The 22215-nt window shown below is 30.9% G+C and overlaps 4 protein-coding genes across 6 annotated transcripts; 1 reads left to right on the forward strand and 3 right to left on the reverse strand.

Moving 5' to 3' along the window:
- Window positions 1-2319: 2319 nt before the first annotated feature.
- Window positions 2320-6769, reverse strand: LOC123271849 (nuclear fragile X mental retardation-interacting protein 1-like). Of its 2 annotated transcripts, none has more exons than XM_044738347.1 (7): window positions 6608-6769; window positions 6015-6459; window positions 5491-5682; window positions 3346-3644; window positions 3051-3271; window positions 2787-2957; window positions 2320-2723 (listed from the first exon to the last, which is right to left on the reverse strand). In XM_044738347.1, exons 2-7 carry the CDS (start codon window positions 6453-6455, stop codon window positions 2341-2343), a joined length of 1707 nt encoding a protein of 568 aa, XP_044594282.1. In that variant the 5' UTR covers window positions 6456-6459; window positions 6608-6769; the 3' UTR covers window positions 2320-2340. The 2 variants fall into 2 exon arrangements, with proteins under 2 accessions (XP_044594282.1, XP_044594281.1); XM_044738346.1 differs by having other exon boundaries at window positions 6015-6535.
- A 1162-nt stretch (window positions 6770-7931) lies between these two features.
- LOC123271922 (60S ribosomal protein L22-like 1) lies at window positions 7932-9212 on the reverse strand. Its single transcript, XM_044738474.1, has 4 exons — window positions 9071-9212; window positions 8504-8662; window positions 8300-8421; window positions 7932-8150 (listed from the first exon to the last, which is right to left on the reverse strand). The coding sequence occupies exons 1-4, from the start codon at window positions 9077-9079 to the stop codon at window positions 8003-8005; spliced, it is 438 nt and encodes a 145-aa protein (XP_044594409.1). The 5' UTR covers window positions 9080-9212; the 3' UTR covers window positions 7932-8002.
- A 449-nt stretch (window positions 9213-9661) lies between these two features.
- LOC123271821 (protein mini spindles) lies at window positions 9662-19375 on the forward strand. Of its 2 annotated transcripts, XM_044738265.1 has the most exons (8): window positions 9662-9891; window positions 10332-10405; window positions 10490-10683; window positions 10881-12540; window positions 13148-14676; window positions 15336-16199; window positions 16332-16487; window positions 16997-19375. In XM_044738265.1, exons 2-8 carry the CDS (start codon window positions 10349-10351, stop codon window positions 18426-18428), a joined length of 5892 nt encoding a protein of 1963 aa, XP_044594200.1. In that variant the 5' UTR covers window positions 9662-9891; window positions 10332-10348; the 3' UTR covers window positions 18429-19375. The 2 variants fall into 2 exon arrangements, with proteins under 2 accessions (XP_044594200.1, XP_044594201.1); XM_044738266.1 differs by lacking the exon at window positions 16332-16487 and having other exon boundaries at window positions 9663-9891.
- Window positions 19312-22030, reverse strand: LOC123271882 (transmembrane protein 165). The gene is made up of 6 exons (XM_044738415.1): window positions 21755-22030; window positions 21471-21675; window positions 20765-20940; window positions 20338-20517; window positions 20162-20267; window positions 19312-20079 (listed from the first exon to the last, which is right to left on the reverse strand). Exons 1-6 carry the CDS (start codon window positions 21884-21886, stop codon window positions 20003-20005), a joined length of 876 nt encoding a protein of 291 aa, XP_044594350.1. The 5' UTR covers window positions 21887-22030; the 3' UTR covers window positions 19312-20002.
- Window positions 22031-22215: the final 185 nt, after the last annotated feature.

Consider the following 22215-nt stretch of genomic DNA (forward strand, 5'->3'; position numbering starts at 1 on the left):
TTGAAAAAAACGCTTTGTGGTGAAATAGTTTATTAAATTATCTATTATCTCTAAAAACGTTTTTTCAAAATTTCCATTCGTTTCGCTAAGCCGATTGAAACTGCAATCACTGGTCTCGGCTGTTAACTCAAAATCTTTTTAAGCCATTGTACATGCGTCGAATGCTAGTGTTCTCAACTGAACAGCTGCGGCATTTTTATTCTAATGTCAACGATATTTTATTTAAAAAACAAGCGGCCATATTTTGATAAGCAACCTGGTAGACATATATTCTCTTAATCATAAGTAGGGTAAATACCCCAATAAATGGACGGTTAAGCCAACTCTCGTGTTCTATTAAAAAAACAATATAGTAATATACAGATAAGTTGTGATAAAGTAAATTATATTTATGTAAAAATATATAATTAACCAGGAAAAAATAAGTGAAACTTCGTAAAACGTTGTAGTAATTAATAAAAAATAAAAATGTAAGAAAAAGTCCAAAACCCCAGTAGATGGACAGTCAATACCAATAGATGGACACTACTTACAAGCGATATTTTCAATTCATTATTTATATCAGAAATAATTTATTAATCAGAATTAATTTATTAATTTTTTCCACTAAAAATTAAAGCTTGATAAAATTAAAGAGAAAAGATGATAAATCGGATAGTAATTTTCAAAATACATCATAAAGTAATTTTATTATTTTTGAATACGTGATGCTTTCTTATGCAAAGTAACATATGAAATATATTAATATAAAGAATACTAATAATTAATAAATAATCAATATAAATTTATAAAACACAATGTTAAAAATATTTTATGTTTTCTTCTTTCTTTTAATGAGTCTGTTCTTTTTTGCTTCTAAATTTCCTTCGTTCAATTTTCTCTTTTATTCAGAGTTTTCTTTTTTCTCTTCAATTTCTTCAATAATCATAATAATACTTTCATTTTCAGTACATGTCTGTTTATTATAGTCTTTACTCTTACTTTCACATTGATCCACCAAGAAAATTAAAAAAAAAATTGGTTGTCTGTAAAGTCGGTTTACGGACTATAGTTTTACGTGATAACGTCATAAAGAAACATTGATGAAAAATTGCATACTTTTATAAATTGAATTTTGTATTTAAAAATTAAAAAATTTTGAATTTTTTAAAATTATTTTAACAAAAAAAAGGACTTATTGATACATTGTTAATCAAAAATGGATACAATAATTTGATAATTGATATGATTATTATTATTTATAATTAATATTAATTTATTATTTTTTATTATTAATTATTTTATTAATTTATCGTTTATAATTATTATTAATTTATTTGTTTATTATTGATATTATTTATTAACAATTATTAATATTATCAACAATAATCATCTGATATAATTTGTTTAAATACAATCACGAACAATTAGTTATAAAACAATATTCTGACTGCTAGCTCTGACGTTACACGAATAGAGAGATATATGTGTCTCGCTTGCACGCACAGGCTCAGGCGGAAGGCGACATTTTTTCGTGAGCGCTGTCGGTGTTCATCAATTTATAAGACGTTATCACGTCAAAAAATAAGAAAACTCATCATATAAACTCAATGTCCATCTATTGGATAGATATCAGAAGTGTCACCAATAGATAGACACTAAATTTTATTATTTTTTTTCGATTTTATCATTAAAATATTATATTTCTAACTTTGTTAGTGAAATATAAGCGTAATCAAATGTAAAAATCTTACTTTTTTTTTATTATTTTTAATAATAACAACAAATAACTCCACCAGCTATCTGTCACATGCTTACTAGTGATGGCGCTATCGGAGCAAAACCTCGAGATGTCCAATTTAAATAATTTTTTTAAACTATTATTTTTAATAAAAAGTTAAAAAAAAATTACTTTTCGCTCTCAGAACTATATGTAGTTATAAAAAAAAATAATGACTCAAGATTTTTGTTCTTAAAACTAATGTAATTGCTCCTGGAAACAATATTTGTCCATCTATTGGGATATTTACCCTATACATAAAAATTTGGTTTTTAGCACAAACTCGATGAGCGCACTAATTCTGCAGCCAGATCTCGTACTATAAAACGTCAAGATCAATATAAAAAAAATTTTGGAATTACTAAAGCCAAAAAAGCGTACTTCAAGATATACGCCGTTTTGACTTCAAGAAATAGGCTATAGTTTTCTCATTCTAAGAAGAAGACATCTGATACAAATATAGAGTGTGGTTTTGGGGTGGCTTCGTTTGAGAAACTTAGCAAAAGAAGTAAAATAAAAATATATATATATTTTTTTTTTATTAAAAAAAAACTTATTAATAAATATAGTAATATACACCTTCAAGATTCTTTTTTTTCGAAAAAGTTATTATCCACAATATATTTTAAACATTGGCAAATGTAGTTTCGTTCATGAGCTATAGACTTTGACAATAGCTGCTCTAATAAAGCATGTCTTTGATATAAATTTTTTCGTTTGTCTGATTGACTAGTAATATTGTTATTATTATTATGACTAGTATTTTTGTTTTTGCTATTTTTATTATTGTTGCTGTTGTTGTGTTTTAGATCATTTTTATTAGATCTTTTACTAGTTTTATCTAATTGTGGCGAAGTTTTAACATCCTGAAATTGGTTATCTGTTGTATTTGAAGATATTGGCTTTTGATTCACATCAATTTCTTCTATTTTCGCTTTTTTAATTGGAATTTCTTCAGGTGGTTCTATAAAATAAAATAAACTTAGGATTTAAAAAGTTCTAAATAAGAGTTACTTAAAATATTTACCATCTTCTGAGCTACCGTAATCAGCAACCAAACTACTGATTGATTTAATAACTGGTTCCAGTGGTGCGTTCGTCGTTGGAACTTCATCTTCATCATCAGTGAAATGATTCTCCAATAGTGACTCTTCTTTTGCTACATCACCGTCTGATTCGTCTTCACTGATCATCATTTCTAAAAAATTATTTTCATGTTGAGTATTACATACTAAAAAAGTAAAGTAAACTTAATGAGGAATAAGATAAAAAAAAATTTGAGACTACATACTGATGCCTTTGAACGGTTTGACTCCTTGACAAGTTTCTTCGACCTCAACCTCTTCAGATTTAGCATCTGGTCTTTTTCTCAATTTTTTCTTCCTTCTCTTGTTCTTGTTATCATTCCGGATATTTGTTTTCGGCTTTGTATCTTTAATTATTTCTCCCCGAGATATTTTTTCAACTTGCTCGGCTTTTCTCGCGTCAACATTATTCTTCGTTGGATATTTCCTGCAATCAAATATAAAAATGATTTATCTTCGAACAATCAAGAAATTAATTAAATTATTGAATAAAACCATTACCGTTTACGTTCGTTGATCCATTTTTCAATATCTTCAGGTGTGCTCAAATTTTTTAATTTACTAAAATATCCAGTGCGGTGTTGCATAGCGATATGTTTGTCGACTAATTTCGGATGTGCCGAAAACTCACATCCGTCGATCCCACAAACTTTGTGAGTGCTATTGTGATCTTCGAGGAGTTTCTCAGTTACAAACTCACGATCACATATTTCACAGTAAAAAATAATTTCTTCATCCTCACTCAGATTATTTTCATCACGCAGATCGTGATAATTTTCATCATCTTGGTACAAGGCTGCCTAAAAATTTTCGCTTAAAATATGTTTATAATATTAATTTTAATATAAATTATTATAAAAAATTAATTCATCTGATTTTTTTTTTAATAACAAAACCTTTCGGATATTCGTGATTTTTTGTCAAAATTTAATTCAAAATTTGGACTCTTCTTAAGTTTTTTATGCTCAGGAAACTAGAGAATTCTTCATTAGTATTAAAATTTAAGTTATCAGTATATTCCAGTAAATAATAATTTCAAATAAAAAAAAAAAAAATACAAACAATTTTTTTTGCTAATGTAAATTGGTAATTAAAAATTTTTGTACACGAAATTCTTCATTTAGAATTTGTAGAAATATTTATTTTTGACATTATATTATTTAAATACAAATATCTTTGTTTTGTGTTTATTAATATTTTTTCAACTAAATTAATAAGTGAATAAAAATGCTGTCAAATTATTTTAAATATCCATAAAAATGAGTAATTATTTGCACAAAATCGTACCAATTGGCACATAGTAATAAGTATATTTGAATGATAATAATAGTAATAACTTACAAGTGACAGGAAAATTCAATTAATTTTTAATAAACAAATTTCAAATTACAATTTTCAGTTTTGAGTAATTGAACGCTGAAACTACGTATTTTATTCTACAATTATTTTTAATCAAAAAGAACTCTACTCATTTTTTAAATGAGACTATTATTAACCATTAATGTTAACATTAATTGATAATTTCGTAAACTATTAATTAATTAATTTTATTTTGCATAAACATTACCAGCCTCGTTCAAATATCTAATTCATCTCTAAACCACGACATTTAAAAAAGAAATAACTAGAGCTCCTTGTGATTAAAAATAAAATTGTTAAACTTGATATAATTGAATAAATTCATTAATCAATGCAATTGTCACAATAAGGAATGTAATGACAATAACTATGACTCTAGCATTCAATACAGAATTTCAAACACAAACAAAGCCAAACAATTAAACAAATCGACAATAATTTTCAAATTACAAAAACTATTTTAATGTATGAAAAAATTAATTTAATTAAATAAAAAACATCAAACAACTTGTACTTTAACTTGATGCTTGTTTTGTTATAACTTATTACTTTATCTTAATCAAACGTGCTAATGATTATTAAAATATTAACATAACTTGTTTATAATTTGAAAAATACGTTTGATTTTAGTAAATATTAATTAGTCGTATATTAATAACAATAACGATAATTATTATTATTAATTTTACTTATGAATTATTTTTTATCTTTTAAATAGACTTTTGTAAATAATTTATATTTATAAATTTGTAAATTGTTAATACGGAGGAGTAGCCCGAAGCTTTAAGACTGAGCCTGTTCGCTGGAAGGCCGCGACTCCTCCGTTACTTCCATTTTCGTAACCGGTTCAGCTTGAATTTCTGTTTTCTCTGTTTCCTGAACACTCTCGGACTCAACTGTATTCTTATCACTTGCTTTTTGACCACCCTGTAAGGAAAGTTGTTCATAAACTAACGTTTTTCTTATTAATTTTATTTAATTGTTTATTTTTTTAATAAAAATAAGAATGATTATTATTTATTTTTTATCAATAAATATAAAATCAATAACTTGTCAGTGACTTGGTCTTGACGTGATCCACACATATCTTTAAAAATAAAAATCAACATTTATGAATACTATCCAAGTGAAAAATAAAATTTAAAATACCAATTCCATCGAACATACCACCAGGATTGTCATAAAAATATAGTATAGTAATCAATCAATTTATCACTCGTTTTATCAGTTACTAATTAATTGATTAATTAATAAGTGTGATAAATAATATCTAGAGAATTAACATACCTGGTCAGGATTCTTAGCTAAATACTCATTCTTAGCGTCTTTTATCATACGTGTTACTTTATTCCTGAGATCTTTGAATTCTTCCCACTCTTTAGCGTCTTTATTTTTTTTGGCTTTTGCGTAAAGTTTGTTTTTACGCTGGACTTCACCTCGTATTTCATCCGTCATCCAAGGTTTTTTTAATTCCATTTCCTTTTAACATAAATGTATTTTGATTCATTTTAAAAATTGTTTTTATCAGTTTTTACTCAAATAATTTTTCTTTAATCAACTTTGAATTTTTTTTAAATAAAATAATAAAATCATCAAATTATTTGTTAAAAAATAAAATTTAAAAAATTTCCATACTAAAAAAAAAAAATAATTTTAATAATTCTGCTGCAATAATAAATATTTTTCTAACCTAAAAGTGATGGAAAGTTCTAGAAAAAAAAGCCTATCATGAAATTCCATTTTAACTTTAGGTAAAAAAAAAAACTATCGGATAAATTTTAAACTATAATTATGAGTAACTAAAAAACTACCTCTAATTTGTTGCCTTTTTTGGGATTATTCATAGATTTAGCTTTAATAACTCCATTTCCAGGCGGGAACCTCGGTCTCATGTGTGGTAGACCCTGTGGGGGTAAAATTCCTCTGGGTCCAGGTCTCATTGGCGGTCCGCGTGGGCCCATACCTCGGGGACCCATCATCATAAGTGGTGGTGGTCCTCGAGTTCTAGGTGCGAAAAGAGGCATTGGTGGAGGGCCTCCAGGTCCTGGACGCATCATCGAGCCAGGTCTGGGTGGTGGTGGAGGCATCCGCTGGCGCATCGGTCCAAAAGCTGGCCCCATAGGCGGAGGAGGTGGAGGCATCCTCGGAGGCATTCCAGGCATTGGAAGTCGCCCGAAGCGCGGTGGTGGAGGTCTCATACCTACTGGAGGCATCCGTGGCGGCATCAAAGGTCCTCTATTTAATGGGCTCATGTTCCTGTGTTTAAATTTCGGTATATTATTATTTATTCGCAGACTAGCCGGCAGTTATTTTAGAGTTTCGAGGTTACAAGCTGAAAATTTCAGTTTTTAACGAAATAAAAAAAAATTTAGAAAAGTTTTTATTAGTTTATTTTTATAGTTACCTGGTTATAATTTTTTTTATTAATATATAATCACTGAGTATTTGTCTTTAACAAATATATTTTCACTTTTACTAAGTAACTATGAGTTGGTTATAAACGGCGTTATCAAAATGGCGACTATTTATTTTCGGAGAGGCTATTGGCGCTATCTGGCTCTGTCTAAAGTCACGGAAAACCAATGGGAGAAAAAATAAAAGAAATCTTAAAATTTATAACGTCATCCGTGACTTTAAGAAATAAATTCACAAGACGGAGTTTTATCAACATATTTAAACACGAATGTGTACAGAAATTCAAGTTTTTAATTTATAAAAGCTATAAATATTTTTAAAAATTTTATTTTTGTAACTGTCCAAAATAAATTTTAGAATTAAATAAAATAAACATACAAATAAATATGTCCATTAAGTTTTTCGCTTAGCTTAGCTTGATTAGAAAAGAATAAATATTTCAAAAGTTTTATATTACCTGTTTTTTTTTTAATTTTTCCAAAAAGTAATTAAAAAAATAATAAAATTTCACGATACTGAAATTGACATATTTTTATTTTATCGAAGTTGAATTACAATCAAATAAAATTAAGTAAAAAAATTCTGATATTGAAATTGAGAGACACGTGATCATTTTCAGGATTTTTTTATAAGCGCGGGTTCTCAAAAATATTTTTTTATAATGAAATGAATTGCTTTAACCCTTCAGTACCCACGTTCTTTTTAGTGTCTCACTTGCACTGTAGCGACATCCTATAAGTTGAATGTTGTTGCGTGAGAAAAATTCTCATAGCGATTGTACTGAAGGGTTAATAGTCTCAAAAATTTTTAGATATCTTTTGATTTCAGCATCATTAAAATTTCTGAAGATACATTTAATATTATTTTCAACGTAATTAATATTACATATATTACTTCAAGTAGGGATAATTAATTGAAATTGTTTAACATCAGAAAACACTGCTGCGAGTTTCTAAAAATAACTGACCCTTTTTAGCTCGTTCATTACCTTTATTTAAATTCATAACAAAAACACCACAAATCCCTTATATTAGTCACGAAAGCTCGTACGAAACAACAGATAATTAAAATTATTCTTACATCTATAATTTAAATGAATTACTTGAATTAAGTTAAATAGATAAAATTTATTATTAAGTAAGGTAAAAGCCCCAATAGATGATCATGTACCAGTATATGATCACTCCATGTATTTGTATACCTATATTTGTGAATATAGATATACAGATACATGGAGTGATTATATACTGGTACGTAATCATCTATTGGGGCTTTTACCTTAATTCAGAAAAAAAATAAAGAACAGTATTCACAATTTCCCAGTCGAAGAACTTTATTTGATAAACACATAAATTATATGTACAAAAAAAGCTCAGGATTATACTTAATCGGCATCTTCTTCATCATCGTCTTCCTGGCTAGTAATCTGGAAGTATCTAAGTTCGTAGGTATTCTTATCCTTGGATACAACACGAAGCCAATCACGGAGCTTGTGCTTCTTCAAGAATTTCTTGGTCAAGTATTTGAGATACCTATAAATTAATCAAACAAGGCGTTCGAATTAATGAAAATATCTGTTCAAATGTAGCCTAATATCCACGTGCGTGACTTTTAATCATCACAACAGATATTTATAAGTGTAGAATAAAAATATAAACAATTTTAGATCTTTATTACACACCTCTTAGACAACTCGGTATCACTGTTGATGATGAGCTTGTTCTTGTTACGTTCAATATTAACAAGATTTCCCAAGTTTCCAGTTTTGCCATTGATCTTGATGCGCTCCTTCATGTACTTATCCTGTAATAAAAAATTTATTAATGAATTTTCATGACTCTTCAGTGAAAAATTAAAAAATAGCAGTAGTTACAATTTAACTTACGAAACTTGCAACATCCATAATGTTGTCTTCGACTGGGTGGGTGCAGTCAATGGTGAAAGACAGAGAAACTTTCTTCTTCTGTGCTTTACCACGAAGCTGGTTCTTTTTTGGAGCGCCAGTCTTCTTTGGCACTGGTTTTTTAGTGCTAATTTTAGCTTGCTGAAAAAAAAATAATAATTAATAATTAATTCAAGTTTGATGGAATGCTTTACTTGCTGTCATGCTGTCAACCAGCATGGTTGACAAAAAACAAAATTATTGAACCCATCAATTTTAATCTTTTTTCTTCAATAGTTTATAAAAAATATTTTAAAACTCGAAACATATCTCAAAAATGTTTATAAAGATTTTGTTATTAAAATAAAAACTATATGTTTACAATCTTCAGAATGCTTAACCTATGTGACCTCAATAATCCATAAAATTAAATAGCATCCCAATATTTATGCAAGTATTAATTATCCAAAATAAGTTATCAATGATTGAAGATTGTTAATTGCATAAACATTTTTCATTGTTTAAACTTTTTAATTATTATATATAAATTATTTATCAAAAAATACTCACAGGAGCCATATTAGCGTTGAGTGTTTATCTGAAAAGAGATTAGCCTGGCCGACTTTAATGCAGACCAACGAGATTTAAAAGAAAATCTATATTTAGTTTAATAAAAAAATTATAGATGGCAGCCAACGCACTTTTTTGTTCCCGCCATTTTGAAATAAAACAACAAAAGCTATTTTGTTGAAGTTGTAAAAAATTTATAAATTTTAGTTACAAAAAAATAATAATTAAAATATTTCTAATAATTAAACAATAAAATAATAACCCAAAGTTATTTTTTTAACAATTTTCATTTATTGGAAATTCATTTCACTCAAGCGCCATCTGAAAAAAAAATTGCATAAAAGATTTAAATTACAGTAATTTTTTAATTTAATAATAATTAGCTTTGTAATTAATAATTGTTTGGAATAAATTTAGAAATAAGTTCTTAATTTCTTAAGACGGGAATTTGAATAATTTTTAAGTGTTAAAAAAGTATAAAATTGTTCGAAATTTAATTTTTTTCGTGAATGACAGTTGAGCTCAATAATAATAATAGTAATAATGGAAATAAAAGTAAAAAAAAGAGGCAAAGTGAGTTACTGGTCGACCGTTTGAAAATCGAGACTATATTCACCGTGAACATCGCGACCGAAGCTCAAGTGCGCTAATGGCCGCCGACTAGGATCTAAAACCTCAAACGCAGTATGTTGTAATAAGGATTATTAACTTGCAGTATTATTAATTATAAACATTAACGACTTAACTAAGCTCAGAGACCTAGCATTTTAGTAAATAACTGCTAAAATAGTCAGTCAACCGAGTGTATTGTGTTCCTAAGGGTAAGTCATTATTTTACAATTTTCAATAATTATTTTTAAAATATTCAACGTACTTTTAACATCAGCATCATCGACATCATCGTCGTCATTATCATTGTTAGTAGTTGCTAAAAATTTTCGACAGTCGGTTGTCTTCAAATAAATTTATACTTTTTAATGCGACGTACTTTTTTTAATTTGTGGGTTAGCCGACATAAAATGAGACATTGATAAAAAAGGAAAACAGTTTGAATCATTCATAGTCATATATGGTCAATACGTTCTCCTTGTAGAATATAGACTGTAGGATGTTATCAATATTTCATTTATAAATAAATTTCATGACATAATTCCTTTTTAAACCTCAGATAATAATAATTATTATTATTGAGCGAATATATTTATTGATATTTAAGTCCCGGGTGACAGTAAATTATTTATTTGGTAAATTGTTTGTCTAGGAACAATAAAAAAAATCATGGAGGAAGAAACTGAGTTTACTAAGCTGCCAGTTGAGGACAGATGTGTGCATAAGGTATTTTATTATTATAATTGTATAATTGTAGTTTGATTATTTATTAAAAGTATTTTATTTTATTATATTTTTTGTGATTTTCAGTCATGGAAGGCAAGAGTTCATGGATATGAAGAATGTACGAAGAAATTCGGGTGTATTGACGACGAGAAATCTCCCGAGTGGAACAAGTTCTTGGGGTTGATGAAGAAGTTTGTGGTTGACAGCAATGTTGCTGCTCAGGAAAAAGGATTAGAAGCAGCGTTGGCTTTTGTTGAGAATGCTGCTTGCGCTGGAAAGTAAGTTTTGTTTAATAATAAAAAAAAACTTGAATCAAAATGAAACTAAAAATAATGATTTTTAGAATAATTTTCAGATGTTTGTCGATTCTAGTATTATTTAGTTTTACATTTTAATTATTGATTTATAATAAAAAAAAATAATAATTTAATACTCAAGTCAAATATTTATAATTTATTAATTTATTTTCAATCAGGACTGTTGGTGAAGTAATGAGCGGGATAGTAAATAAATGTATAGCAGCTCCAAAAGCCAAAACAAAAGACTTAGCAGTGCAAATAACCTTGATGTACATTGAGATAGAGAAGCATGAGACAGTACAAGAGGAGCTTCTGAAAGGGACTGAGGCTAAAAATCCAAAAATAGTCGCGGGCTGCATCAACACTTTAACTCTTTCACTTCGCGAGTTTGGGTCTAAAGTAATAAACATAAAACCACTGGTAAAAAAGATGCCTGGCTTCTTAGAAGACCGTGATAAGATCGTTCGTGAGGAAGGTAAAGCAATGGTTATTGAAATTTACCGGTGGATTGGGATTCCAATAAAGCAGCAGCTCAACACTTTGAAACCTGTGCAAATGTCTGAGTTAGAAGTCGAGTTCGGCAAGCTTGATGGTGCCAAAGCATATCCCACTCGCTACTTACGGTCACAGAAGCCGAAAAATGTAATTGCTGAATCCGCAGCTGCTGAAGGGGATGACGTTGATGATGACGAAGCCGGTGAAGAGGAAGCTGCTGAAGACATCGATCCTTACGAGCTTATTGACCCCGTGGACATCCTTTCCAAGCTTCCGAAGGATTTCTACGACAAACTCGAGGCCAAAAAGTGGCAGGAGCGTAAAGAAGCGCTTGAAGCTCTTGAAACTCTGTGCAAAAACCCCAAACTCGAGAGTGGAGACTACGGAGACGTTATTAGGGCGTTAAAGAAAATAATCGCTAAAGATTCTAATGTTGTCGTCGTTACAATCGCTGGGAAATGTCTGACAGGACTTGCCAATGGACTGAAAAAGCGGTTCCATCCTTACGCCACTGCATGCTTGCCGGTAGTCTTAGAGAAATTTCGTGAAAAGAAGCCCAACGTGGTCGCAGTACTTCGTGAAGCGGCAGACGCAGTTTTCCAGAGCATCACCGTGGATGTAATTCTTGAGGATGCGCTAGCTGCTTTGGAAAACAAAAATCCGTCAGTGAAAGCTGAAACTGCTGCATTTTTAGGTCGTTGTTTCGCACATACACTGCCTGCAACTTTAAACAAGAAATTGCTAAAGGCTTATATCGGCGCGTTGCTCAAGACTTTGAACGAACCAGACCCGACTGTGAGAGATAATTCCGCAGAGGCGCTTGGTACGGCGATGAAACTCGTCGGTGAGAAAGCTATGATGCCTTTCCTGACGGATCTTGACGCGCTCAAGATGGCCAAGATCCAAGAGTGTGCTGAGAAAGCTGTGATACTTGTCAAAGTTGTTGCGCCAAAGAAGCCAGAGAGACCTACAACTGCACCAGCTAAAGTTGAGTCCAAACCACCGGCCAAAGGCAATGCTAAGAAACCTGCTGCTTCTGTTAGTAACAGCAATACTTATAAAAAACCTAATTTGAAGAAACCTGCTGCTGGTGGTAAGAAGACTGTTGCGCCAAAAACACAAATCGAAAAAGATTTGAGCGCGGAATCGGTTGATGACATAGCGGGTGAATGCTTGACAGGAGATATTTTGTCGGGATTAGTTGATGCTAATTGGAAGTCCCGTTTGGCTGCAGTCGAACAGCTTAATGAGACGATCAAGCAAATGGGTTCTGATGTTCCGTGCCAGGTTATCGTTCGGATACTTGCCAAGAAACCTGGATTCAAGGATACTAATTTCCAGGTATAAAGGATTTTTTTTTAAAGTTATTAGATTTTAAATTCATACACGCTCAGTTTTATGGTAATGACGGCTATCTTTCATTTTTAATGATTACTATCGTGTATTTAAAAACATTAATCCAGTTTTTAATTAGTTTTTATTAAGAATTTTTATTTTTCATGCATCAAAAATTTTTTTTATTAAATATATCCAAATTTATTAATAAGTACTTATCATTAAACGATAACAACTTGTAGAAAATTGTTATTTGTACAATTTTTTTTATTTTTTTTTTTTTTTTTTTCAAAATTATTTAGAAACAAATTAAAACTTTTAACTAATCTATATTAGTGTAGAATTTTATTTGTAATTGAATATTTATTATTACTTGAAAAACATGAAATATAAAGTTATGTAAAAATATTTTTTATAAGTATAAAAAAAAATTAAAATTTTTAAAATAATATTTTCAATATAAAATGGTGACTATTACTGTCTTTTAATAATAATTATTATCATAAATTTCTTAACACGTAAAAACATGGTATTGATTTGCACGATTAAAAAAAAATTCTCTAATACCTACACTAAGTATAAAAAAATATTAATTAATATTTTATGTTTCTAGGTATTGAAGCAGCGTCTCGAGGTCATAAAAATGCTCGCTGAAAACTACACATTTTCGATCACAGCTGCAAACTATTGCATAATGGACATTGCGGAAAAGTTAGGAGATGCTAAAAATGGATCTACAGCAGCAGAAACTTTGCTAGCAATCGCTGAAGCGACGTCTTTCGAGCACGTGGCCAATGAAGTTGTGACTTTCGCATTTAACCAGAAGAGCCCAAAAGTACAACAAGAGTCGTTAGTGTGGTTGTCAAATGCCTTGTTAGAATTCAGCTGCGCGTTAAACGTCAAGTTAGTGATTGAGAGCGTGAAGAAAGCCGTGGCTGCAACAAATCCCGGAGTACGCACTGCGGCGATAACATTGATCGGTACTTTGTACTTGTATGTTGGCAAGCCACTTCTGACCTTTTTCGACGGTGAAAAACCGGCATTGAAGCAGCAGATCGAGCAGGAGTGCGAGAAACACGATGGAGAACGACCTCCTGAACCCACGCGAGGTCCCAAATCGCGAGACAAGAAAGTTGCCGACGATGCAGAGGAAGAAGAAGAAGAAAATTACGTTGCAGAGACTGTAGACATAAATGATTTAATTCCGAGGGTAGATATCAGCAACCAGATCACAGAAGCGCTGTTGGCCGAGCTGGGTGATAAGAATTGGAAAGTACGTAACGAAGGACTCATCAAAGTCCAAGCCATGATTACAGATGCTAAATTTATCAAAGGATCTATTGGAGAATTGCCTCGTGCATTGTCGCCAAGGCTGGTTGACAGTAATACAAAAATAGCACAGACTGCACTAGGAATTTGCGAGGCTTTATCGAGCGCAATGGGCCCTCCGATAAAGCAACATGTTCGTGTTCTTTTCCCAGGATTCGTTCACTGCCTCGGAGACTCCAAAAATTGGATCCGAAGTGCGGCAATTTCATGCATTAACTCCTGGGGCGACCAGTGCGGATACAAAGAATTTTTCGACGGCGAAATGATTGGTGACGCGCTTAAAGCCGGTTCGCCAACTCTACGTATAGAGTTGTGGAACTGGTTGGCGCAAAAATTGCCTCCCATACCGGTGAAACAGGTTCCTAAGGAAGAGCTAATGTTATGTGTGCCGCATTTGTACAGCAATTTGGAGGACCGTAATTCGGATGTGCGGAAAAATGCACAGGAAGCTATTCTAGGATTCATGATGCATTTAACTTATGAAGGCATGTTGCGTCAGACGGAGAAACTAAAACCGGGTTCCAAGAATGTCGTAGTCGCTGCTTTGGAGAAGACTAGGCCGAGTTTGCCGATAAAACCGCTCCCGACTAAAAAGCAGGAACAAGTTAAGACTGTAAAAAGCGGAGGTGCTGCTAAGGTTGCCAAAGCAGTGATTAAACCTAAGAGCGCGACGGCTGCCAAGCCTGCTAGTGCTAGGAAGAAGGACGATGATGTTGATACCAGTCCTTTGTTGGCTGTCAATAATTTGAAGCATCAGCGGGTTATTGATGAGCAGAAGCTCAAAGTTCTCAAGTGGAACTTTACAACACCTAGGTAAATTTTTTTTTTTTTTTTTTTTTTTAATTAATGGAAAATCTGAAAAAATCAAAGTTTAGAATTTGTAAAATAGTCAAAAAATTTATAAATCAATTTTTTTCATTATTTTCATCAATTTTTAATCATTTTTAAATGAACGAACAAAAATTAAATTTCAAATATTTCCACTGTTTGAATAAGTTACACTGAAAATACTTTAAAATAGGTATGCTTAAACAATTGAACCAAATTGATGAGAAAATTAAACTTTCAATCTTAGTCAACTGTGCTCTAAATTGAAGTTGATATTATTTTATATTATTTAACTTCTTCAATTTTTATTTTTTTTTAAACTTATGATATATAACAATTAAAAATTATTATAGAAATAATTAATCAAAAAAGTTAATATTGACTTTTACATTATATATTGTATTTTAAAGAGTTAATTTATTTAGTCTAATTTTTTAATTAAATACGGATTTTTCATAGTATTTTAAAATTATAATGAAAGCTTTATTAGCGAGATGGTTGAAAAATCTAATTTTTATTTTTTTTTTTTTTTTGTTGGTCTTGTAATTTTATTTAGAATCAGAAATTTGAAAATAAGCTTTCGATCGTCATATTCTAAATGAAATGATGATTTAATAAATATATTTATATTTTCTGTACTTTAGAGAGGAGTTCGTGGAATTACTGAAGGAATTGATGAGCACCGCTGGCGTAAACAAGTCCTTGATTGCCAATATGTTTCATACGGACTTCCGGTACCATTTGAAGGCCATTGAGTCGCTTTCTGACAACGTCCAGGACAATAGTAAAGCGCTGACTTGTAACTTGGATCTGATCCTCAAATGGTTGACCCTGAGATTTTTCGACACAAACCCCTCTGTCCTACTCAAGGGTCTCGACTTTCTACAAGCTGTGTTCCAAATTCTTATTGAAGATCAGTATCATATGCTAGAGAACGAGGCTGCCTCTTTTCTGCCGTATTTGATTCTCAAGATTGGAGACCCTAAAGATTCTGTGAGAAACAGCGTCCGTGCATTGTTCAAACGCATCGCTCTGGTTTATCCTGTCAGTAAATTGTTTTCTTACGTGATGGAAGGATTAAAGTCAAAGAACGCGCGTCAGAGGACTGAGTGTTTGGACCAGCTGGGCTCGCTGATCGAAAACTACGGTGTTACTGTCTGCCAGCCGACACCTGCGGCTGCTTTGAGAGAAATAGCCAAGCAAATTGCCGATCGTGATAACTCGGTGCGAAATGCCGCGCTGAATTGTATCGTTCAGGCTTACTACCTCGAGGGTGAGCGAATACACAAATTGATTGGTAATATATCCGAGAAAGACATGTCGCTGTTGGAAGAGAGGATCAAAAGGGCCAACAAAAATCGGCCAAGTAAACCGGCTTCGGCTGTTAGGATGTCCACCATGCCAATGATTGCCGCTGCGGCGAGTAATGAGGATATTGAGCCGGATGATGAAGGCAGCGATGAAAAAGACGAGGAAACTGAAGAAATCGCTGAGGACTTTGATGATCGGTTAGTTAATTTTTTTATTATTATATTATTGAATTTATTTATTATTTTTTTTTTTTTTTTTATTTATAATGATAATATTGGTTTTTATTAATTGACATTTTATTTTCATTCCACCACACAAAAAATTTACAGGACACATGTTTTATCAACAACAACAAAGATCAACAAAATAAATCTCAATGTTCCTCCTAGTGTTAATCGCGTCGTCGTTAAGTCGCCAGATAATTTGTCAAATGATCAGGAGAATAATTTTAACAACACTTATGTTAATAATAAACCTGAGAAAACGTTCGTGATAATATTACAGAGATTTTTTTTTTTTGTGGGTTCTGGTGATGGGTGAATGTCTTTCCATTTTTAAATCATATTATTAAGGATATTCATTCGTCATATGTCATCAAATGAAAAGTTTCATTTTTCTTATTAAAATTTGATTTTTCAAACTAATTTTATTTTTCATTAATAACTAACTTTTTGACAAAAATATTTCTCTTGAATTTTTGTATTCTTAAAAGTAAAAGTAGTTTTTGTCGAAAAGTAAGGATCCGTTTTTCAATTTGGGATAAAATTTTATTTAATTTTAAAATATATCTGCATACTGGAAATAATAATTCTAGGTTAAAAAACTGACCTTAAAAATAATTTTTGTCAGAAACAGCGGAAGAACGTCCTTAATATTGTTTTGTCTTAATAAATAAATTATATGAAAGCATGGTAGCGCTGATTGTGATGTCATCTGTGTGTCTAAAAATCCACTACTAAATTTAAAAACTAAATTAATTAAAAATTGTTTTCAGGTACGCAATATCACCACCTCAATCTCCTGTCCGAGCAAAACCGTCAGGGCCTTTCGGTCTGGACATGGAGTTCCTGCGACAGCTGGAAGAAAAATACCCAGCAAACTGGACCGTACCCGTGCTTCCAGAAATAAAGTGGGATCCAAATGACTCAATAACCTCCATTCAAAACATCGACCGGCTCCTCGTTGAGATTTCTCCCTCAAAATTACCAGCAAGCAAGCCATCTCTACGCGTGTCCCCAGTAACCTCGCCTGTCAGCAGTAAGAACGACAACTTGGACTGCATAATCCTTCTGATGGCCAGTCCGCGGCTACAGACCGCCCTTCAGGCATTGAACAACATGGACGAAATGATTAAGTCCTCCCCGTTAACCCTCATACAATCCAAAGAAGACAAGTTCATAAATTCAATAAACATGCAGCTTAAATTTTTACAAAAGTACCCACTGACTCCCGAGAATAGCGAAGTTACCAAAGTGTATCGCGCGACATTTGTTGTTCTGCTATCATTTTTAGAATCAAAAGTTCTGGGTAAGAACGTGTCGATGCCCCAGCTGAAGGAGCTTATTTATTTGATGTTGATGCTGCTGGCGGAGAATAAATTCGAGCATGTAGAAGACACAGACATGTACATGCGCGTCGTAAATGTGATAATTGTCAAGACTATTGACTACTCAAACCACACAACACTTATCTGTGTGCTGATAAAACTGCTGCAAGAGTGTGCAGAGTCGACGGTGATGCCTAAGTACGAAGAATTGGTGATGAAATGTTTGTGGAAAATAGTTAAAACTATTTCAAACAGATCAGCAGAGCTTGACTATGACACTATTCTACTAACAGTCCATCAATTTTTCAAGGACTATCCGTCTTCTTGGTGGAAAACTCGACATTCGGACTTGCCAGTACGTACTGTAAAAACAGTCCTTCACAGTATGACCAAAATAAAGGGCAGATCGATGCTGAACCACTTGACACTGATAAACAACATTCAGGAGTCAGAGTTGCGCTCGTATTTGAACCGACTGATTGATATGGTCAACAGCTCCAACAATGGCCAGACCAAACAAAGGCATATGTCTAAAGAAATGCATGCCCAGCTGACAGAGATCTTCAAAAAAATCGGATCCAAGCAGCAGAGCCACGAAGGTCTTGTTCAGCTCTATGATTTCAAGCAGGAGCATCCCGAGGCTGACATTCAGCCGTTCTTAGCCAAGTCACACCAGTTCTTCAGAAATTACATCGAGCAGAACCTCAAAATTATTGATCAGGAAAGGAAAAATCAAATGTCTGCGGAGGATCCGGTCCAAGAGACAGCTAGGGCAATTAGTGCTGCCGAGGAACGAATTTCCATGGATCCTGCGCAACGGTTAGAGAGATTGCGGGCTCTGGAAGCTCAGTACCGTGGCAATGGTTCCAGACCCACGTGAATTAACTTATTTTCTAATGAATATAATAATCGTTAATTTTATTATGTACACAGTCTAGAAACGAGTCTGATTTTTTTTATTTAAATGTTTTTAAATTTCAATCCTTTTGATTTTTATTTATTTATTGCGTAATATATTGAAACAGTGTCAAACTTGTTTGTTTTTGGAGTGTTTATAATGGCCTCATCATGACTACTCAGACGTTTAAAAAATTTCAATCTGAGTTTATTAATCCAAAAAAAAATTTTAATTAAAAGTTAATTGATTAATAAATAATAAAAATAACGAGGATTGATTTTTGAACATTTAAGAATCTAGTTACATGATCTGATAATTAAAATTTAACATATTTATTTATAATTTTGATTTTATAATTGATAAATGAGCCGAATGAATGAATAAGACTATGTACGTAATAAGCTCTCTTTATATATTAATAATAATAATGATAATAAGTACTATACGATATCAGTGAACAATTTATAGTTGTGTATAGTTGTCCTAAGTAATAATAGTTACTGATTTATTAATTGATATGACTATTGATTGATAATAATTAATATTGCTACTATTAATTAAAACAAAATAATTAAAGATATTTATGTTATGTATTAAATGTATTTATGGATAGTATAGATTCTAATCTAAAAATTAACAAAGAAGCGGTCCATATTTTTTTAGACTGATATTTTTTTATATTGTAGTTGTGTTTTATTTTTATCAATTTTTTTTTATCCGCTATTTAAATTTAATATGTACAGTTGTTTGTTTATGTAACGTGTTAACATTCAATTATCGTTATGCATTGATTATACACTTATAACGTTAAAAATAATTATATTATTAATCTTATTCTTATTATGCCAAGAACAAAAAAGAACACTTTTAAAACAAATCTCAATGTACACTTTATTCTATTAAATACATCAATTTATTTCGCATGGGCTCAAAAATTTGTTTGTTTTTTTTTTAATTATATCTAAAATTTTATTCGATCTTTTGAGTGTAGTAGACTAAGATTTTTTTTTTCAGTTTACAGTCAGAGTAAAGAATCAACGCTCAAAAGATCAAATAAATTTATAAAAATTACATAGTAATTTTAATCTAATTAGAAAAATATTACCCTGGTGAAAAAGAGCTATCACAAAAAAAATAAAACTAATAGAGCAACTTAATAGATCAATATTTAAAAATACTGTTTATTATTTACAAAAACACTAGTTACTTAAATCCTTTAAATAATTAATGTATTGATTATTAAACAATACAAACTATAGTGTTTGAATTAATTTCATAATCAGGTACGCGAATGCTATTAGTATAATACACTCGCAGTAATAAGTGAGATGCCCGTAAAAAATATTTTTTTTTTTTTTTTCAATATAAATGAAGCGTTCAAATCCTATGATAGAATTTTAAAAAATAAGTCAATTTACACTAGTGATAGCAATAGTAATTAGTAATTAATATTAACTAGTAACTAATATAAAATATAATATATAATTTCGATATCCATAATTTAGGAAAGTATTTTAATGTACGTTGTAATTTAATTTAAGGATTTAAGATCTATTTCACGTACTCTTAGTGGGGTCTATAAAAAGCGTAGTCAGTGCGAAGATTAGGAAGACAACTCCACCGATTATTGTTACTGTAAAATAATATTAATAATTATTTAGTTAATTGATTTATTTAAGATAATTTAAATATCATTAATGAGTGATATTATTTACCAGTACGGACGGAGATTTTTTGAGCAATCATTCGACCTCCCAAGACAGCTAATCCAGTGCACATCGAATGTCCCAGGATACCACCCACAATTACACCATAAACATCCTAAATATTTTAAATGATTAATAACATAACAGTTAAAATTATTAACGAAAAATTGAAGACTAAAATTTACCTCACGAGCAGCAAGAAGAATAGTAGTAAGTTGAGATCTGTCTCCCCATTCAGCCAAAAACGTCAAAGTAAATGCTTGTAAGAAAATCCGAGATAACAACATCCACGGATTAACTTTTGTTTTTTTAATCACACCTGTCTCTGGATCTTGCTCTATTGTCCCAGCAGTTTTTTTCTCGAACTAAGAATAAGAAATATTACATTGATAATTCATTATAAATATATTTTATCCATTAAACCACAATAACATCTTCCGTCATCCTAAAGCATATTTGCACATAAAATAATCTGTGCTATGTAAGTACCATGTAAATCGTAATTTTTATAATCGGTAAATCTTTATCAGATAAAGAATGATAAGAAGTGAAAGTAAACTGATAATTCATGATTATCTTGGTGGTATAATTAATTAATAAACAATAAATTACCTCGTCTTCGCGTTTTCTTAAGTCCAGCTGGACTTCTTCGAGCTCTTCTTGGCCTTCTGTAGGCGCCATATAGTATCCATCTTTCAGCATCTTCAGCCCGAATAACGTGAACAACGCCGTTGATATATAATTAACGTATTCACGTGGAATTATTGTCGCCGCGTATCCAAAGAGTACTAAAAATTTTAATAATTTTTTAGATTTTTATAACAATTAAATTATTATGAAAAAAATATAGTGAGAAATTTTATTTCCAAAAATGAAAAAAAAAAATGTTTAAATTTTTTTAAATATTTTTTTATAATAATAAATTTTTTATTGATACTGAGTTTAACAGACATCTAACAACTTTTTAGATTTTTATAAGAGTTAAATTTTAATGAAAAAAATTTAGCAAAATAATTCCAAATGCAGAAATTTTATAACATATTATAAGTGCGAATTTTTTAAAGTATTTTTTTTTAAATAATTGATTAATTTTAAAAATTCAAAAAATTGTCAGATGTCTGTTAATTTCAGCATAATATTTTTTAAAAAATTAAAAAAAAAATTTCAGATTTTTACTAATTTCAGAGTAATAAATATTCATATCATTTTCCAAGGGCTTTTTTTTTTAAATAATTGATTTCTTGGCTTGTAGCAATTTGCGATTTCTTTTTTTTTTTTTTTTTTTTTTTATTTCAAGAAAACAATTATTGTAAATTACCTGAGAGGATAGTCATTAAAGCAAGAGCCGCAATAGCTCCAGAGAAAACTGTTAACCTTGGATGCTTCATTGCCATGATAGCGGCGATGAAAAATGTTTTGTCACCAAGCTCTGACACAAGTATCACCGAGAGCGACCCGACGAAGGCATGTATGAATCCTAGATTGCTCGACTTTAAAACTTTTGAATCTAGTTGGTTGCTATCCTGAAAATAATTAATGATTATTAGAATTAATTAAAATTTTATTGTTGAAATTGTCAGAAAAAATATATTTTTAATTTACCTCGGTGGTATGTTGGTTCGGTTTTTCCATTTCCCGAGGGAATTCCTCGGCGAATGTTGATGAAATTACATAGCAACAAATAATTGATGACACCGCTAGTGCTCGAGAGGATGGACTTGGTAGGCAAAACATATTTGACAGAAGATTTGTTGTTTCGGAGTGGTGTCAGGTGAAATTCTAACCTCAATTAAAAGTAAACCTAAAGCTAGTAACTGCCAAAATGCACTGCCACAACACACTGATTTTTTATTTGAGAGTGTAGAATGGAAAACTTGTTTTTATTATGTATTTAGATAGATTGTGGAGATTGGAAGTTTAAATTGAGTAAGAGCTGTTTTATTGGTTTATTTTTAGCTGTGAGATAATTTTTCTCAGCCAGTAGCGAGATTTTCTTTTCGCGGGAAAATTTGAATTTTAGACATTTAGTAATAAATTTATGATACTGAAATCAATAGACAACA

Source organism: Cotesia glomerata, linkage group LG9 (assembly GCF_020080835.1).
Source record: "Cotesia glomerata isolate CgM1 linkage group LG9, MPM_Cglom_v2.3, whole genome shotgun sequence".
In the NCBI taxonomy this organism is placed as follows: domain Eukaryota; kingdom Metazoa; phylum Arthropoda; class Insecta; order Hymenoptera; family Braconidae; genus Cotesia; species Cotesia glomerata.

What these genes read in the sequence shown, in the direction of transcription:
- LOC123271922 (XM_044738474.1), bottom strand. An exon ending in TTATGGATGTTGCAAGTTTC is followed by an intron (nt 8,422 to 8,503) that starts GTAAGTTAAATT and finishes TTTTTATTACAG; the next exon opens with GATAAGTACATGAAGGAGCG. An exon ending in GATACCGAGTTGTCTAAGAG is followed by an intron (nt 8,151 to 8,299) that starts GTGTGTAATAAA and finishes ATTAATTTATAG; the next exon opens with GTATCTCAAATACTTGACCA.
- LOC123271821 (XM_044738265.1), top strand. Translation starts at nt 10,349, where the DNA reads ATGGAGGAAGAAACTGAGTTTACTAAGCTGCCAGTTGAGGACAGATGT. An exon ending in AGGACAGATGTGTGCATAAG is followed by an intron (nt 10,406 to 10,489) that starts GTATTTTATTAT and finishes TGTGATTTTCAG; the next exon opens with TCATGGAAGGCAAGAGTTCA. An exon ending in TCAAGGATACTAATTTCCAG is followed by an intron (nt 12,541 to 13,147) that starts GTATAAAGGATT and finishes TTATGTTTCTAG; the next exon opens with GTATTGAAGCAGCGTCTCGA.
- LOC123271849 (XM_044738347.1), bottom strand. Translation starts at nt 6,455, where the DNA reads ATGAGCCCATTAAATAGAGGACCTTTGATGCCGCCACGGATGCCTCCA. An exon ending in TAGCTAAGAATCCTGACCAG is followed by an intron (nt 3,645 to 5,490) that starts GTATGTTAATTC and finishes GAAAATTTTTAG; the next exon opens with GCAGCCTTGTACCAAGATGA. An exon ending in CAAACCGTTCAAAGGCATCA is followed by an intron (nt 2,958 to 3,050) that starts GTATGTAGTCTC and finishes ATAATTTTTTAG; the next exon opens with AAATGATGATCAGTGAAGAC.
- LOC123271882 (XM_044738415.1), bottom strand. Translation starts at nt 21,886, where the DNA reads ATGTTTTGCCTACCAAGTCCATCCTCTCGAGCACTAGCGGTGTCATCA. An exon ending in TTCTTCTTGCTGCTCGTGAG is followed by an intron (nt 20,268 to 20,337) that starts GTAAATTTTAGT and finishes TAAAATATTTAG; the next exon opens with GATGTTTATGGTGTAATTGT. An exon ending in AAAAATCTCCGTCCGTACTG is followed by an intron (nt 20,080 to 20,161) that starts GTAAATAATATC and finishes ATTATTTTACAG; the next exon opens with TAACAATAATCGGTGGAGTT.